The 18,451-nt window shown below is 37.0% G+C and overlaps 1 protein-coding gene and 1 pseudogene across 1 annotated transcript; one reads left to right on the top strand and one right to left on the bottom strand.

The window, feature by feature from the left end:
* The first annotated feature begins 852 nt into the window (after positions 1-852).
* Positions 853-5,219, top strand: LOC137737988 (mitochondrial outer membrane import complex protein METAXIN-like). Its single transcript, XM_068477580.1, has 6 exons — positions 853-1,170; positions 1,992-2,326; positions 2,441-2,517; positions 2,689-2,749; positions 3,980-4,142; positions 4,768-5,219. Exons 1-6 carry the CDS (start codon positions 1,029-1,031, stop codon positions 4,941-4,943), a joined length of 954 nt encoding a protein of 317 aa, XP_068333681.1. The 5' UTR covers positions 853-1,028; the 3' UTR covers positions 4,944-5,219.
* A 390-nt stretch (positions 5,220-5,609) lies between these two features.
* On the bottom strand, positions 5,610-18,086 carry LOC137736034 (uncharacterized; annotated as a pseudogene).
* Between the last annotated feature and the right edge of the window lie 365 nt (positions 18,087-18,451).

Below are 18,451 nucleotides of genomic sequence, written 5' to 3'. Positions count from 1 at the left end.
AGGCGGTCAGGACCTTCTGATGATCGGGGGTGTGGTAATAAGCAAAGTACTGCTCAGCCTTGTAGATCCAGGCGAAGGGATCGTCACCGTCGGTGAATCGGGGAAAATCCAAACGGTGTGGCCACTGAGGGCGCCGAGTGAAACCGCCACTGTCGAAAGAGTCTCAACGCGGGAAATGTGGAGTCTCTAAATATTGGAATTCGACATCGGCAAGAGAAGGATGCGGCTGTTCAGGACCCGGAGGAGGTGGAACAGTAGAAGATCTAACGCCGCCTGAAACGCCAGGGTCACGATGGAGATGCTCCAAGAGAAAGCCGAATTTTGTCTCTAAGGAAGTGAATCTGGCGTCCGAAGCTGCCTGGAGCTGTTCAGGAAGAGCTTCCAGAACAGTTTCCACGACGGAGAGGCGAGCTTCCAGGGTAGACATGCGAGAATTGTTGGTGTGGCGGGGCATACAAGAGGGAGGCCAATGATCGAGAGGATGATACCAATGTTAGCACCAAAGACTCAGCAACCCTTTCTCAACCTGCAAGTTACCAGATAGCAATGGAGGAAGAGAAGGGAAGAGACAGAGAGAGAGAAATGTTTTTGTAATTTTGTATTGAATGTTCCCAAAATATCTATTCTGCTCAACCCCACCAAATTGATTACATATATGATTCCACTAACACCAAATGCCAGCTGGCCATACGACTACCACAACTTGATTACTACTTATTACAGTACTATTAAGCTACTAATTGCAAACAGATAACCACAATCGTAACAAACAAATATAATCTTAAAAGAAATATTGAATGCCCTAGGCAGGCATTAGGTAATTGGAACTCGACTCGGATACACGGCCCATTCTTGCTCCAGGACCCATTTGCCTCCAAAACCCCAGGCAAAACCCTCTCTCTCTCTCTTCTCTCTCTCTCTCTCTCGCAGTTATTCAGCTACTGCAACACCCGCCACTGAGAAAAACCCTAAATTACTTGTGGATTTCAGTTCGGAAACGCAAAACCCAATTGGGTTTTACAAGTTTTATGGAAGATTACACTCTCGTCGCGAGGAAGTCTTGTTTCGGCTTGCCCACTGCTTGCCCTTCATGCTTGCCCGTCTACTTCTACCTCAAACTTGCCAACGTTCCCTTCCGATTAGATTTCAACCTCACGTACCCTGACTCTGGTATCAAATCTTTCTCCATCTCTGCATATATTTAATTTATTTTTCTTTTTTTTTTTTTCAGAATTTTATTGTTGGTTTATGAGGGTTTGGCAGTATAGGAGGTCCGAAATTTCTTTGCTGCTAAATTTTTGGATTGGGTTTTATTTTGGTTTATTTTATATGCATTGAGTTGACTGTTTCATAGAATATTGGTTTTGGATTTGTTACTTGAATGTGTTCTTAATTCCGAACTGCTACTAATTTAGAGTTTATGATACAAATTAGTTTTGTAATATATTGTCAAGGAAGAAGACCTTACATGGTATGAGTACACTGCCACCGTAACACTCTATGCCCATAATACAATGACATGTGGAGAGAATCTTACACATACATTCTATCATTGGCATGGTTGCTATGGCATCTATGTACCCATGCCATGTAAGTTCCTCTCGAACTGTGGATATATCGTTGGTTCTGTGAATGGTTTCTGTTATGTATAAATTTATAACGGTACAGTTGGGATATGTTACTAAAGACAATTAGGATTTGTGGATTTGGTATCTGTTTAAATGGTCTTCTTTGTATAGTTAGGTGTATCTAGTTTGACTGGACAATCGTGCCACAGGCTCCGCCTCCGTGTTTGTGCCTTTATTAGCACAGACAACTGTGTGTTTTTTCATCTGCTAATTATATTTGAATTGATATAATAATGGCTTTGGTTACTATGGTCGCATTTCTGTTGGTCTATTGTTTCACATTTACATTTGAGTAGGCGTGTAAGTGTGTGCATGTATTTGAAGTAGATGAAAATCATGGTATTGTTTGTGGCTTTTGTGTAGATAAAATCCCTTATATTGAATCTGGCGAGTATGTGGCCTATAATAATGAGAAGGGTGGCATTATCGAAAGACTAAAGGAAGACCGTATTGCTGATTTGGACACTGAATTTCACTCAATACCAGAATGGATATCTACAAAGGCAATGATTAGCTCCTGTGTTTCTGATGCTCTTATGTATGAACTTTGGGTTGGAACTGATGGTAATTCTGCCAAAGAGATATATTATTCTGATCTCCCATGGCCAATTGGAAAGATTCTATATTATAAGAAATCTTACACTGTAAAGCAGCAACTTGGGATTACTAATGACAATGCTGAGAAAATAGAAGAAGAGGTTCTTCCTTTTTTCTCACTGATCATATTACTTTGTGTTTAGTAACTAGTGCTGTCTTGCTTGACTATTATATAAATCATGTGGTTTTTATTGATATCGAAAGTTGATGGACAGACATACAGGAGAGCCAGCCTTGCATTTGGAGCTCTGTCAAGTCGGTTGGAGGAACATAAATTTTTATTTGAAGACAGGTGATTTTCTATCCTATTCTAGGTACCTATTTACTTTTACATTGAAATCCTGGGGTGCTTGATTTTATTTTAACTTGCTTTCTTTAGTACTAATATTTTGTTACATGCAAAGTGGCAAACTGATACTATCGTGCTGATTGTGTATCTACATGTGTTGTTCCTTTTGTGCAGGCCGTCAAGTTTGGATGCAGTCTTTCTTGGGCAGGCACTTATCATTCTTCAAGCATTACCAGTAAGTCATTCTATTTGTAGGCAGACAGATTAGAAAAGTTTATATTAGCAATTAAACACCATTTACGTTGAATTAGCTCAACTATATAGTTTGAAGCTACTAAGAAGTTGAGATTCCAACTTGAATCTTGATCTTATCTTGTAGACTATTATTCCGCGTGAACTCAGAGAAAATTATTTACTTGAATGGGAGATGAAAGAGATAGAAGGTGCTTGCCAATTGTATTATGGTACTCCGACCTAGAAAATTAAGACTGCACCATTTTCTTTGCGAGTTTATTAATCACTTTTAGCATTAAAACTTCTCTGAGCTTACAGAACCTTGTGTAAATCCTAATGCTCAACTTATTAGCGTTAATTCTAAGAGCATTATACTTCCATAGAAGTGATTATGCTTCTAACTTCCACCGTCACTTCTTCTATGAACTTCTCTTTTTCGTGGTGGTTTCTGGATTGTAATCTACTGTACAAAGAATAAACATACAGTACAATATGTATAATCCGATAGGAAGCAGAATTCTTCTACTCTCTTCTACTTTTCTTCTTGAAAAAAGAATCATGTTTTTTATTTGGTGAAATTTTGTTTAGAAGCATGTTTAAAGCTTTTTCAACAAAATATTGCTCTTTTATGGGCCAGTGAGATTAAAATTTTGGTCTGAGCAGCTTGGATTTCAACTTGCGCTCTCAGCAATCAAAATCGGCTTGATACATGCCCTTTTGCATCTGGTTTGAACTCTGAGTTAATTTGAGCTTAGGAAGAGGTGCTGCAGTTATAAATGACAGTTCCAGTTGCAGAAGACTACTGTTTCCACCAAAGTGATAAATTAAAACAAAAAGAAGCGATACTGATCTGAACTTACACTCAGATGTCAGTGATTTGTGCACAAAACCCAGTTTCAGTTGGCATAAGACTACATTTCCATCAAAGTTAAAAATTTGAACAACTAAAGAAGGATACTTGTTCTGAACTCTCTCAGATGCCAGTGTTTGTTGCACAAAATTCGACCCCGTGATTTAACTTTTGAGTTAGTGAAGTATAGGAACCACTTTAGCAGATTTTCTTATTAGCTTCCCATTTTGTACCTTTGTGTTCATCACTCAACTGGAATTATGCTTGATCTCCCCCTTGCCCTTCAGATTTCCTTGTGGCATTATATAGTTTCTTGTATTTTTGGCCAGAAAATGATCTATGCCCCTAGTACAGTAGATTACTGACACTTTGTGCTTTTAGGAAACATCGGTACTGCGAAGCAAGCTTTTAGAACATGAAAACCTTGTTAAGTATGCTGATAGGCTTAAGGTGGAGTTCATGGACGCAGATTCTTCATCTTCAGTCCCAAATTTTCATGCAAACTCTTCATCAGCAGCTCCTAGAAGAGGTCCTTCAAATTCGAGTGAGATACTTTTATACTCAAGACTTGTATATCTGCATCTTATTCTTTTTAGTGCTATCGTTTAATGGGATTCATTGCCTTCATTAAACCAGTTTGGTTTCCTCTATTTTTGGTTCTTTGGTGAAATCTGTTGTTATCCTTAAAACTCGAGAGTAGATTTGGCTTGCACACATGCAGTTTCTGACACCTTATTTTGCTTTAGAAAACATAGTATTTTACTTGAGTGTTTTAACTGTTAGAATATGTGCAATTTGTATGTTAGGCCTGTATTGAAGTGGAAGCTGCATTTTGCAGCTCGTAATTTGAGATCAAGTGATACTTCATGCTTTCTGACATAACTAACACAAGAGCTGACTAATAGGGACATGGGTGATATAAATCATCGTAAAGAGTAGTTTGTAGTCTTTTTCAAGAGTTCTTTGCATGTGAAGTTCAACGTGTAAGTTTTCGAGTTGTATGAGGTAAAGGTTAAGTTAAATATGTTGACCATTTTGTATATACGACATTTATGCGAATGAAATTTTATTTAATCATTTTGGTTCTATCTATGATGTTTATATCAGGGTCACCTAGCTTGCAATGCTCCTCGAATGCAATATTTCTTATGCTTTTATTTTGTTATCAGGTTCTAAGCCCAAGAGCAAACCCAAAAGGGAAAAGACAGAGGCGGAGAAAAGTTTTAAGAGCAGGGCCAGATATTTTATAATAGCACAGCTAGTTTCAGTTGTACTTTTCGTCACTCTTCTAAGCCGAGTTGATGAGGCTGATGCCGAGGTTGATGATGATGATGGCTATGAATAGTTGTGTTCTTAAGACCAGCATTTTTTACACAAAAACCAGCCAGGATTAGCAGCCTGACGACGAAGAGATATTTTCTGTAATCCCGTTCTTTCGATTTTGTAGTATGATGTGGAGAAATTTGGAAAAATAAGCACCTTTATAAATACATGATATAATTTGTTGGAAAGTTCAAGTTAGAAACCTAGAATTTTGATTTTTGAAGCATTGTTGACAATTTTTGTAAATTTCATTGAATGTGAATTGGTGAGAAGGGTTTAACTGTGATGCAATTTCATACTTACAGGTTTTTCGCCCTCGTGCGCTTCGTTTTTATTCTGTGGAAGTTACATACACTGGATTCTGGAACCCGTATTTTGACACCGGCCATTGCGCTGCTAGGATGCATTTGTTTGACTTCTAGCCGGTGTTCGAGCAACCGTATAGGGTTTTAAACTTTTGGTGCCTCGCTGGGCCCTAGCAACGGGCGACCGAGTCTGAGTAGGTTGGACAGCCTTTGTTGATTTACCGGCGTATGATTATTTTCTTTTTATGATTGATTTATAGTCGAAGGAAGAATCGAAGATAAGACCTCGTATTGTTTTTTGGCGACAAAATATTATAGATTATTTCTTATAATTATATTGACACCGGTCACTAAACTACCCCATAAATATGAACATCACAAAGTCATAATATTGCAGCAGCTCCAGGCTTGGCCTTGTCCCTGTCCCATTGATTCACAAGCTCAGCATATCCCTCAGCCAACGCGAAAGCAAACTCTGTCAGTGAGCTCATTGTAACTGACATTCCCGCACAAAGTACCCTTACCGCGACCTCTGCCATCTTGTCTGCAGTCATTACTTGTTCAACTTCACCGGCCTCCACAATTTCCATATCCCCGCTGAACTCCTCTGCTGTTCCACCTCCGAATCTCCTTGAACCTACCCTAACTCGGCGCGAATCCTCTCTAAGCTGTTAAGTGTAGAGGGACCCCATACCAGCTGCAAAAAAATCTAGTCCATCTAGCACTGGTGTCCCACTGGAGCAAGACAATGGAAAATTTGATGTGTTGGGATCGACCCTCATACAACGGAGGAGCCAACCTGTTATTGCTTGCACATAGTATCGTTGAGAAGTGATCCATGACTGGAACAAGGCTCTCCAGTTCCTCAGATCTTTCTCAAGATTGGCTGCTGAACGTGCTAGCCGGTTTGGATCAGCGGCTGAGATGGAAGACTGTCGTTTAGCTTCCAATTTTGACGGCGGGCCTGCTAGTAAAAGCCTGGCTTCATCTAGGCTTCATTTCTGCGACCGATGACACTGTGCCATTACTTTCCAAATCCTTGCTAACCTGGTTTAGTTAATCAATTGATTAAAACAGAAGGATAATTACATGAAACATGGGGTACATATTTGAGCAAACTATTTATAAAAGCTCCATGGCATACCCTTGTACCAATTCCGAGAGTTGAGGTTGCAATTCTTCATCCCTCAAGGTTTCAATCCTCTTCGAAATAACTTCAACCGTGTGTATTGAAACCTTCATCCGAGTATGCATATCTCTAATTGCTACCCTTGACTTCCTCGTAGAGTTTCTTCTCCCAAGCATATAATCTGTCCAATGTTGATTGGTAGCTACCACAAAACATGCAGGGATCCTCTGAGACATCACTACTGCTTCCATAACCTTCATCTTTAGCGCGTGAAGAATTCATTAAAAATCTGGACAATGCTGAACGAGAAGAAGCTGAGCGAAATAATGCTACTGGGTTCAACATTTTCATGGCTGCAACAAAAAATTACTTACTATATAATAACCTGAAAGTTTAAAGAAAATACGAAAACCAAAATATTTTCTACTGCTTAACAAGCATTCATAAACCAAGTAAGCAAATCTGAGAGTTCATTGGAGAATGACAAGTACTGCTCTCTGCTAGCCTCTAACAACGCTGATACCTCATTGGCGGCATTGCAAACAATTGTGAACTGAGTATCTAATTCCTTGATAACCTCTGCCACACTCATTGGCCTTGTGTTCATGTATACAGTAAAGCCTGGTGTTTCTTCCTTAGCTTCCCGGAGCTCAACAGCTCTTTCTTGGCTATTAGTTTTAACTTGTCTAGCAGTCTGAGATTGTGAAACCTCTATACTCACACTACTATGTGATGGAATTTGTGCTTCGTGGTCAATCTCAATTCCGCTATCTGTCTCCTCCTCATCAACATCTTCAACATTAACTTTTTCTCTGTGCAGTTTACATCAACTTTATCCCTTTCTTGTGGTACATTTTTCTCATGATCACATTCCTCCTGTTCGGTTTCAACTTCTTCCAAGTCAGGGATCCCTTCTTCTTCTCTGACCTGCCCTAGTCCTCTAACTTCATCATCTATGGTTCTCTGATCAAGACTATTTTGAGTGGGATAACCGTAGTATTTCTGGCCATTCATAAGGATATTCCGAAGCTGATCAACGACAGTGAAGTTCGATAACCTCACTCCAACATGAGGAACTATCACATGTGAATCTGCAGAGAAATTAAATTGTTCTATTGAATAAAAAAACACTTGGAAAACAAGGTCTGAATGCTTTTCTTTATGTTCAAGAATTGTTCTACTAAGTTTTCTCAAACACGAAACAAATTATATTAAAAAAAAAAAGAGGGAACAAAGCATATAACTTTCGGCGAAAGAACCTCCTTCTCCTACCATAACATGGAAAGAAAGATTTTATCTTTTACAATTCTTGCAAAATATTAATGGGATAAAAAGGACAAATAAAAACAGGAATCTTTTGTTTTCTTCTAAATAAAAATGTCAATGTTATTATGCAGATATCATAAACAGAGATTTTGTTGGCTCAATAAAAGAACAAACAGAATTTTCAAATTTTCAAAATAGAAAATTAAATAGCTAATACTTGCATAAACCTGAGAAACGCAATCACTCTTTTTTCTGCTTCAAGTAAAGTGAATAAATAAATTAAATACTCACCTAAATCTCATATGGACTGAAAACCAGAGCACCCTTTTCAACAACTGGAAAACTGAAAAGTTCACATTTTTTATTTGTACAAGATGAAGATTCAAGGCGAATTGAGCATACAAATGCAAAATGAAAAACCCATTACATATTATTTTATATATATATATATATATATATATATTTAAATCTAGTGCTGAAAAAAAAAAAAAAAAGAGCTTCCCATATCAAAGAAGAAATTAAACTCAGGAAAAAAACCAGACAAATTGGGCTGATTTTTAAGAAATAATCTGCAATAAACAGAAATAAAGTAAATAATAAAACATTAAGCAGTAGATTGGATTGCAGTGGAAATGCCTTACCTGGGTATTGAACAAGAGCAGGAGGTTTGATCACTGATGGGGGAGAGAGACAGAGACGTTGGAGAAAACGTAACGGTCAAAACTCAAGTGAGAAGAAAATACAAAACTCTAAGTTTGAGGGAAAAGAAAAAGGCGGGAAAAGGCCCATGGGTAGAGAGAAATGTTTAGTTGTGACGGGAATACGGATAGTACATCACATGTTTTTATGCAAGTGGTGGAAAATTTTAACTTTTAAGTTATTAACCCTTTAACACACATAACCCACCATTTATATAGAGACATGTGGTATACCATCTCGTGTGAAGATCATACTGGAAAATCTCTCCATGGGTAGAGAGAGAATATGACATGACTATGGGCTGGTTTGGTATTGCTGTGCTTTGAAAAAAAAATTGCTTCTGTTGTGCTATGAGAATAAGCTCATTTTTACTGCTTCTTGTTTTTAGTTTTTTTTTTCACCCAAAACTATGAATATAAGCTGTTTTTAAGTGTTTACCAAACATTTTTTAAGCTTAGCTTTTTTTTTATACCTACTTTTTATAAAAGCATCTCAATAACAAATCAGTGCTATATCTTTGCCCTCCATGTTGCTTAAATTTCTATATATGCCATTTCTAGAACTAACAAGTCGCCAAAGTCACTTCTTGTATTTTGAAATCGGGTGATGCTGTTCACATATTCTCTCAATTTTCGATCATTGGATTGAATAAATTGACTATAATCAATAGATAAAAATTAACAAAAAATGTGTGAAGGTTCATGCTATTCTTTTATAGAACTACATCCGTGGTTTCATTCTCCTTCCTAGAGATATGTAGACAACCCTTTCCAAATTCAACCATACCTCCCATCAACCCCATTCACCCCTCATCGGAGATCATGGGCTAGTCTGGCTAGATTTCGCCTCCGCCCGTGGATGCTACATGAATTTGGTTCCAACAATTGGTGTTTTCATTGAGAGCGAATTCATGTTTCCCCAGTTAAATCACTCTATCAACATGCGATTCTACTTTGGCCAAACAGTGATCAACCGAAGGAATTTTGGAGTCATTTCAATTGGAGCGGATTTTTGAGTCTTTCAAGAAAATTTTATCAAAATTATAGAATTTATTTCCAAGCCGTTTGACCGTGGCAAAGAAAAAAAAGGCCTAGTGCTTAGCTTTTCCAGATTGATTTTTTTGGGGACTTTGAGTATTTTGAAGGTCAAGATGGCATATTTCGAGGAAGATTCCTTCTAAGGATTTGTTAAGTACATCTTAAGCTTTAAAAAGAGATATTTTTGGATGAAATCAGAGTTAATTTGATGGAAAAAATCCTATCAGTGATGATGGATTGAAGAAGCACGAACCCCAACTCCATATGATGTGAAGAAGAGTTTTATTGCAAGGCCTGAATTTTCCCAAAGGAACACAAAAAATGGAGGGTTTCTAACACCTTTATCTATTTTGTTCTAGTATCTTATTACCTCGAAAAGTTAAATCACTTTATCATGAAACAAAGAGCTCGACCTGACTATTTGTTATCGTTTTTTCGAAGGGGATATATGCTGATTGCACATCCCTTCTTCCTTTCAGATCATGTGGTGTGAGAAAAACTCAGTCCAACATTATTTTGGTGGAGCTAGTAACCCCAACAATGACACAACCTCTCTGACGAGAATGGTAGAGTCTTAAGACGAGGATAAGTACACTTGGGGCAAATCACTCCTAGTCAAGGTGTAAAAAGTTCAACTCTGGAACTAAGTCTCGAGTTCCATCGGAGTTCCAAACTCAAATATGAATCATGACGGGTTGACAACGCAGCATAGAGATCATACTACAACACAAAGAATTACAAAAAAGACTAAGAGAGAAACGTGTCTATGCAAGGGAGCGAAGGCAGGTTTGGCCTTGTGCAGACCAGCACCTCATCGCAAGTTTGACATATAGATCTCTTATCTGAAGTGTATATGCAACTGAGTTTGAGTCCATCAACACTCCGACAGAGGAAAGTGTTTGTGCAAAGCTCTAGGGGCAATGTAATCGTGCCCAAAATTCTTCTGCGCACTCAAATGATTTTCAACGAAAAGTTGACGTCCCAGACGAAATTCGATATGAGGAAAGTTGGAGACAAAAGCTAAGGTGCTCAAGATTGTTGTATCAAAGTTTTAGAATTTTCTACAAAGCCAATCTTTCCAATTTTACGTATGAAGTTAGTTTAAGCTGTATTCCTGTCAAAACTTCGCATTTATAGGAAAACAAAGATTTCATGGCCTTCCCGATTTTTTCCCATGACATGCCACCTATTCCTGGAAAGATAAGAAGTCAAACTACAATAATCTTATTTTTACATAATTTTCTAGAAGAAAGAACATGCTCAACTCTGGCACACAAAGCAGTTGAACAACAAGCCAGCACAAACAACATAAGCCACAACACATACAACTTCCTTGATTAAACTATACTTTCTCAAAGTAGACTGGGTTTCGTTTCATACCATACATTATCGCAAAGTTATGAAAGTCAGCTGTTTGTAGAATTTTGCAGAACTCAGTTTTGAGTAACGTGAAGATATTATTTTCGTTTTACCACTCATAGCGCATGCTTAAATTTTATGCAGGATTCCTAAAGGTCTTCCTCTGATCTCATATCAAACAACGTACAATGTGCCACAACGACCTACGAGTTCAAGATACACATAGTCATGATTAAGTCAACGGTTAACCTAAGAGTTTCAACCAATTCAAGTTTGCTTTGATGAGCTAAAACCAATGGTCACCAGCAAAGAATTGCACGATAACTCCACAATTGTCCTCCTCCACTGCTAGCTTGTAATGGAAAAAGATAGGGGGCATACCATATGGAGTAGAAGAAAGATTTCATGAATTTGAACGATTCCTACACTACATGGGAGTTATGAATCCAGATTTCCACACTTAAAGAAGTTTGAATTGTGAATTACTTTGCTTCACTCTGAAACCATTCGGAATAAGGTGGATCCAAGTAAGAAGTACCTTCACAGTTCGATCATGGACTCAACAAGTACGAGCGGAAATGACCAAACAGAGCAGCGATGCCACCATCATCTTATTCTGGGACAGTAGGTGAAGTTCGAGCGCCTTCACTAGAATAATTATGCTTGTCCCACAAGATATGGAAACCTAATCTAGCAAGGAATCAACATGTTTCCTATAAGTCTGGGAGTTCTTACAATTTAAGAATTGGCATGCGCCGTAAGTAATCACACTTCTAAGAAGACGCAGTATCTATTCCTAGATATGCTCTAGAACTCTCAAGGACATCATCAAAGACAAATGTGGAAAACAACTTGAAGGTCCAATCGACGGGTAAACAACCTTAGTCTAAACCATTGTATTGCTCCAAGAGATAAGTATTTTTTTTATTATATACATGATTAAATGCATGTCCATGATAGAAGACCCAAAACAGGGGATGATCGTTTTAGATCCTCGCATGCCATTGTTTGTTTTGTCTTACACCATTCATTGTGGTACATAGAATACCCTAAATTCAAGAATAATGAAGAACTTTGAAACTTCGCACCATTCATTGCCTAATCCCTAAAATTATGGTCTGACTATTGCCCTTAACTATGCTTTTGAGAATGTGATCTGTGTTACCAATGACAATGAGAGAATCATCCTAGAATATATTCTTCGGAATTTTCGTTGGAATGACTTTCGAACTTCTTGTTGATTCGAAGCCTGCCAAGTCCAGCTAGTCTTGCTCGTTTGTTTTCTAATGGTTTAATCTTTTAGAGTTTCGAACCATATTGTAAACCCTTGGTCAGAGTTCCAGATGCATAGCTGAAACGCTAGATGCAAGGCGGATTGCGCATATATATTCCTTGAAAGACTTAAATGCCTTAGGAATATTCTTCTAAGTTTATTTTACTCAATTCATTAAACTTGTTAGAGTAAAACACTTGAAACTTTTCATCCTTTGCTTCCTAATCGTAGAATATAATTTAATTTATCAATCTTTCCAAAGTAAGCTAACTTTGAAGTATAGTGTACTAAGGCGAAACACAAGTAAGCTTGTGGGCCAAGGACATAGTTCATCAAAACCATCCTTGGTGAAGTTGATTAGAAAAAAAATCACCTCCTAAACTTGGTGTTTATAAAGATTTTCATCACGATATCTGGAGTACCACCTTACTCTGGTACCAGTAATTAAATAGTAAACCCATGGAAAACCTTTTTCCCTAAACTTGCGGTAATGCATTGATTAGATTAAGGATGAGAAAGTATCCAAACTTACTCGGAATGGACTCTAGATTTTAATGCCAGTTTGACATATTTGAGTTGTCTTGTTTATTGATTATGTTTGTTCTTTCAGTTTGCCCCAATTCTAGGTCAGAAATCTTTAATAGTGTAACGTGTAACCAAGAATGAATTTCCTTCTCAGTTTAAATTGCTGATCCATCCCTCATGAATCTTAAATGAAAGTTTGTTAAGGACTTGGTCATTTGCATGTTGGTCGGAACCACTTTTTGAATCCTTTTGTTAGGCCCTATGTGTCGGACCTGAGCGTTTTTTATCAGACTACACTTAGCTGGCTTGGCTAAGGCATCTCCTCATATCGGAGTTCATTTGGAATAAAATTACTCTTGAGGATTTCCTAGTATGGGTGCCTCATTCGAACCTGTTTAACACATGGTGTTGCATAATGTACTTGGCTTAGTAAGCTGGTATAGGGTAGAAGTAGTTGTACTCAAGGTCGGAGTTCAGAGCCGCCCTTAGATGTTTTCTACATTGCCTTTTTGACTATTCCCTCGAATGACATAGAGCCTAGGTTTGAATGTTATAACTCACAATTGTATAATCTTTTCGGAGGCTGGATAGTGCACTGAACTTCCAGGTCAAGGCACCATATGTGTGTGCCTGTAGCTTGCATTGTACTGCGCTTATTATAGCTTGAGGCTCTCAAGCTACTGACCACTTTGAATTTTTAGACTTGACTTTGTAAAACTGGAAATATTTGCTTTGTAGAAAATTCTGAAACTTTGACACAACAATCTTAGGCACCTTAGCTTTTGTCTCTAATTAGCCTTGTGTCAAATTTCATCCGAGAAGTGATTTTTTCGTTGAAAATTATTCAAGTATGTAGAATGAGTTTTAGGCACAATTACATTACCCCCCATAACTTTTGTGAGAGCACTTGCCCCAATCAGAGTGTTGATAGACTTGAATTGAGTTGTCTTTAGACTTTAGATGAGGAATCTATGAGTCGAACTTACGATGAAGTGTTAGTTCACACGGGGCCAAACTTGCCTTCACTTCCTTGCGTTGACATGCTTTTCTCTAAGTCATTTTTGTAATTCTTTGTGTTGTAGCATGATCGCTATGTTGCGTTGTAGGGGTGACTTGCCCCCGGTGTACTTCTCCTCGTGTTAAGATTACGCTATATTTGAAAGGTTGTGTCGTTGGAATTAATGTCTCCACTGGAATAGTGTTGGACTGAGTTAGTCCAACGCCATAAGATCTGAAAGGAAGAAGGGATGTGCAATCAGCACATATCCCCTTCGAAATAACGATAACAAATAGTTAGGTTGAGCTATCTGTTTTATGGTAAAGCAATTTAAACTTTTTAAAGTAATAAGATATGAGAGTAAAATAAATAAAGGTATTAGAAACCCTTTTTTTTTTTGTTCCTCTATGAAAATTCGAGCCTTGCGATAAAACTCTTCTTCACATTATATGGAGTTGGTGTTCGTGATTCTTCAATCCGTCATGAAGTAATTGTGACTGCTGTCATTGGTTTTATTGTCACTCGTGAATATGACTTTTACCATCAAATCAACTTCGATTTGGTCAAAAAATGTCTCTTTTTAAATATTGATCTCCAAAATACCCTAAACGCCTATAAACGTCAATTTGGAAAAGTTGCGCGCTGGCCTTCTTTTCTTTGTCATGATCAAACGGCTTGGTATTAAATTATGGAATTTTAACACAATCTTGAAGGACTCGCAAATCCACTCAAATTAAAATTGCTCCAAAATTCCTTCGTTTGATCACTTTTTGTTTGAAGTAGATTCGTACGTCGATAAAGTGATTTGGACGGGGGAATATGAATTCACTCTTAATGAAAGCACCAATTATTTGAACAAAATTCCCGCACATCCGCGGATGGAGGCAAAATCCAGTCGGACTAGCCCATGATCTCGGATGAAGTGAGAATGGGATACATTGGAAGGTGTGGTTGAATCTGGGAAGGACTGCTTGCATATCTCCGAGAAGGAGAATCAAACCATGGGTGTAGTTCTATGAAAGAATGGTGTGAACTGTCCTTGACGAATAGCCTATAGAGGGGCGTTAGGAGATAAGTTCTCCATGGAAATCGGCCAACAATTTGACAAAAAACTTGTCCAACCTGGAAATCGGTAGGAAAAATAGAAACAAAGACCTTAAATTTCTTGTCCTAGCAATTGCAAGATGAGGATAAATATATTGAAAACAAACTCACCTTAAACTTCTTGTCCCAGCGATTACAAGATGAGAATAAAATGTTGAACACGAACTTTATAAATTTGGACCAAATGTTTTCGTCAGTTTCAACAAAACGTTCATAGATTCTGAACGAAGGCTGAAAATAGAGAGCTAGATCCAAATCCCCAAACAAACCAAATCCCAATTTAATCACAACTATTATGTAATCAAAACAACAAAGGATTTGACAGGACGACAACAAAATGAAAAGAAAGAGACCACAAATTCACGACGAAGAAAACAAAGTTGAAAGGTAAAGTGAAGGAGACGAAATCGAACCATCTAGATAAATGATGGCCAGCACGTGGCATTGATGGACAAAACGGACAAATAACTGTAGAAAAAAAAAATAGTGGAGCTAACAAAGCAGAGCCGAAGGCATTTTTGCCCTTTCATTATTAATGAACAGTGCTGAAAAACTGAGTTTTAGTATATGTATGATTTATGTTATCCATTTATAGTTTATATTCAAGTGACCCAAGTAGTAAATAAGTAAAGCTAGTGATATGGACTATTTAGTAATTTACATTCAAGTGATCCAAGTAGTAAATAAGTAAAGATAGTGATATCTATTATTTACTATCACAATCAAATAATAGAAGGTCATTCTTAATAAGTCTTTGATTTCATGTTATGACAAAAAGAATGCTACTTTATTTGTTTTATTGTGAATTTATTTTATGTTTTTAATTTGCATTGAATTGAGAGTGTAAAGGTTTTTGAAAGAGTTACAAATATTTGAAGTTTAACGGAGTTCTATGGAGTTTCATAGACTCCATGGGAATTCATTCAAAATCTTAGGAGGAGAGGCTTGATTTCTTAAAGCCTAAAATACACTATAATATTGTTCTAAATCCATCAAAATTCTTAATTTTTTTTTGAAAAACTTTAAAATCAATTCCTAATTGAATACACATAAAGTTTTATGCACTACTATAAAATCCTGATTGAATCCATCTAAATTTCTTTAGAGTTTTATGAACTCCTAGATGGATTCATTTAAAATCTTGATTTAATACCCTTGAATTTATAAACTTATTTAAAATCTTTTAAACTCCTAATTGAATACAATGAATTGCGATAGTTTCTTTCAACGCTCTTCTATATGTAGCATAATAAGCAAACCAAACCAACAGAAGTCGTATGTATTAAGTAGATGTTTAATATTTATTCAAATATTATTTTTTTGAACAAACTCATTCAAATGTTATTGGATCTAAAACTTGTATGCTTTTTTACGAGCATCACAAATAGTTTGAGAACATAGTGCGAGAACTGAAGTATTTTGTGTTGTAAAATTGACATTTGTTTAAAAGAGCATTAGTTATGGTGTTTCCTTGTCTACTTGCGAGGGTGTAGAGAAGTCTTGAGCAATGTGTTAAACCTAACACATTCATGTATAATAAAACACCATTGAACTAACCTTGAGAAGACATCTTCCTAGCATAACAAGGACTGTAATTACAGCAAGCTCTCCTCAAACACTTTGGACTTCGAAGGTTGGTCTTCTGCACACTCACCACCACTGTATTACTCAAACCTATGGGGAGTTCTCCAAGTATATGTATCGGTGGTGTATGCAAGGACCTTCCCTTGGTATTTATATTATTACAACCGTAGCATACATTCCCATAATCATACACTAGGATTCCTTATTGTACAAGGATATAATCTACCAAATATGAATCCAAATAGGATAGTATCAAGAGACCTTATTCTCCAATTATAACCAGGTTATATTCCTTTACTTGGAGTCCAAGTTATAGCTTATAACTAAACCCTAATTGCACTTACATTCCACATCAATCCTTATTAACTATATTGACCTATTAGCCATTGAATTAGAATCTAACATCCAACATTCTTCCACTAGGTCAATTAGTTAATTCAAGAAAGAACTTTAATGAATTTGTAAGTATGATTCTTTATTGGCCAATGGATTCAGTTAAGCTAATAAGCTTCTTGCATACTTTAGCCAAGTAAAGATTACTTATTCAGAACTATCAGAGACTATGAACTTACATAAGTGTTCATATGCTCTTGTAATCACTGAATAAGATCCTCACTTACATGAAGTAATCAATCATAGACTTGGTACAGAAGTGAGCCATATAACCATGAGTCGAAAGCACCAACTCCGTCACTTCCAGTCCACTTAATCAACCTTATTTATGACTGCTTAATATTTCCTATGAAGCTTTCAAGCTATGAGAATAGCTCACATATATTTTCATGAAAAACTCAGTACATATGCTAATCAATCTCTCGGCACTACTAATTGCAGCTAATAACCTTTTGCTGCTACATTGTCTCACTGTAATACATATCAGTTGCTTATGATCTTTCAACATCCTTTATTTCCAACAGAAAATAAGAACTAGAACTATATTTAAACAATGTATGAATTGCTGAAGCATCATCATTTTATTAAACATTCAATTCAACCAAAAGCAGCAACTAGCAAAACACAAAACCAAACTTACTACTCATAGTCACAATAATAACTAGCATGCATAATTATACTACATACTATCACTACTCCTACTAGTTCAACAAATCTAGGGTTGCAGTCGCTCCCATATTGACTGCATGCTTATGAAAAAACCACATTTGATAATACCTTAGTGAGTAAATCAGTAAGCATTGCATGAGTGCTAATGTAATCAACCTTGATATCTTCAAATTTTACTTTCTTCCTTGTCAACACATATTTGGTGTTCAAGTGCTTAGTTCCAAGAGACATTTTCTTATTCTTAGAATATAAGACATCAGCCTTGTTATCACACCAAATTTGAATAGGCTTTGCTATGGAATTCATGATCTTGAGGTTACTGATGAAGCTTCTCAGCCATGTAGCTTGTGATGTAGCTTCATAACAAGCTACAAACTTAGCTTGCATGGTAGAAGTGGCAACAGTATCTTGTTTCACACTCTTCCATGACACTGCGTTATTTGCCAACGTGAATATATAACCTGAAGTTAACTTAAGCGAATCAAGGCAGCTTACAAAGTCTGAGTCACTATAGCCTACTAGTTCAAGTTTTGAATCATTCTTAGACACTAGTTGGTACTCATTTGTTCTCTGTAAGTACCTCAAAACTTTCTTGGCAGCTAACCAGTGTGCATTGCCATGATTAGACTGAAACCTTCCTAATATGCTAATAGCATATGCAATATTAGGTCTAGTACATACCTGTGCATACGTGAGACTCTCAACGAGGGAAGCATAAGGCTCGTTAGCCATTTCTTTCTTCTCAAAATTTGTCTTAGGGCACTGATCCTTACTGAGCTTTTCTCCCTTTGTCATGGGAACATCACAGCCATTCGAGTCTTCCATATTGAACCTCTTAAGTACATTTTCAATATATGCTCTCTGTGATAAACCAAGCAGTCATCCACTTCAATCTCTTGTGATCTGAATACCAAGAACAAAAGCTGCCTCTCCCATATCTTTCATCTCAAAACGCTTGGACATAAATGTCATGGTGTCACTTAGCAATGATGCATTATTGCATGCTAGTAATATGTCATCTACGTAGAGAATGAAAAAAATAAAACAGTTGCCATTTCTTTTCATGTAAACACACTCATCACTAGGGCTATCTTCGAAACCATGTGATGAAACAACCTCATCAAACTTCAAATACCACTGTCTCGAGGCCTGTTTCAATCCATAAATAGACTTGTTAAGTTTACAAACCA

The sequence above is a fragment of the Pyrus communis genome, chromosome 6 (genome assembly GCF_963583255.1).
Source record: "Pyrus communis chromosome 6, drPyrComm1.1, whole genome shotgun sequence".
Lineage (NCBI taxonomy): Eukaryota > Viridiplantae > Streptophyta > Magnoliopsida > Rosales > Rosaceae > Pyrus > Pyrus communis.
This window is presented reverse-complemented; position numbering and strand designations above follow the sequence as displayed.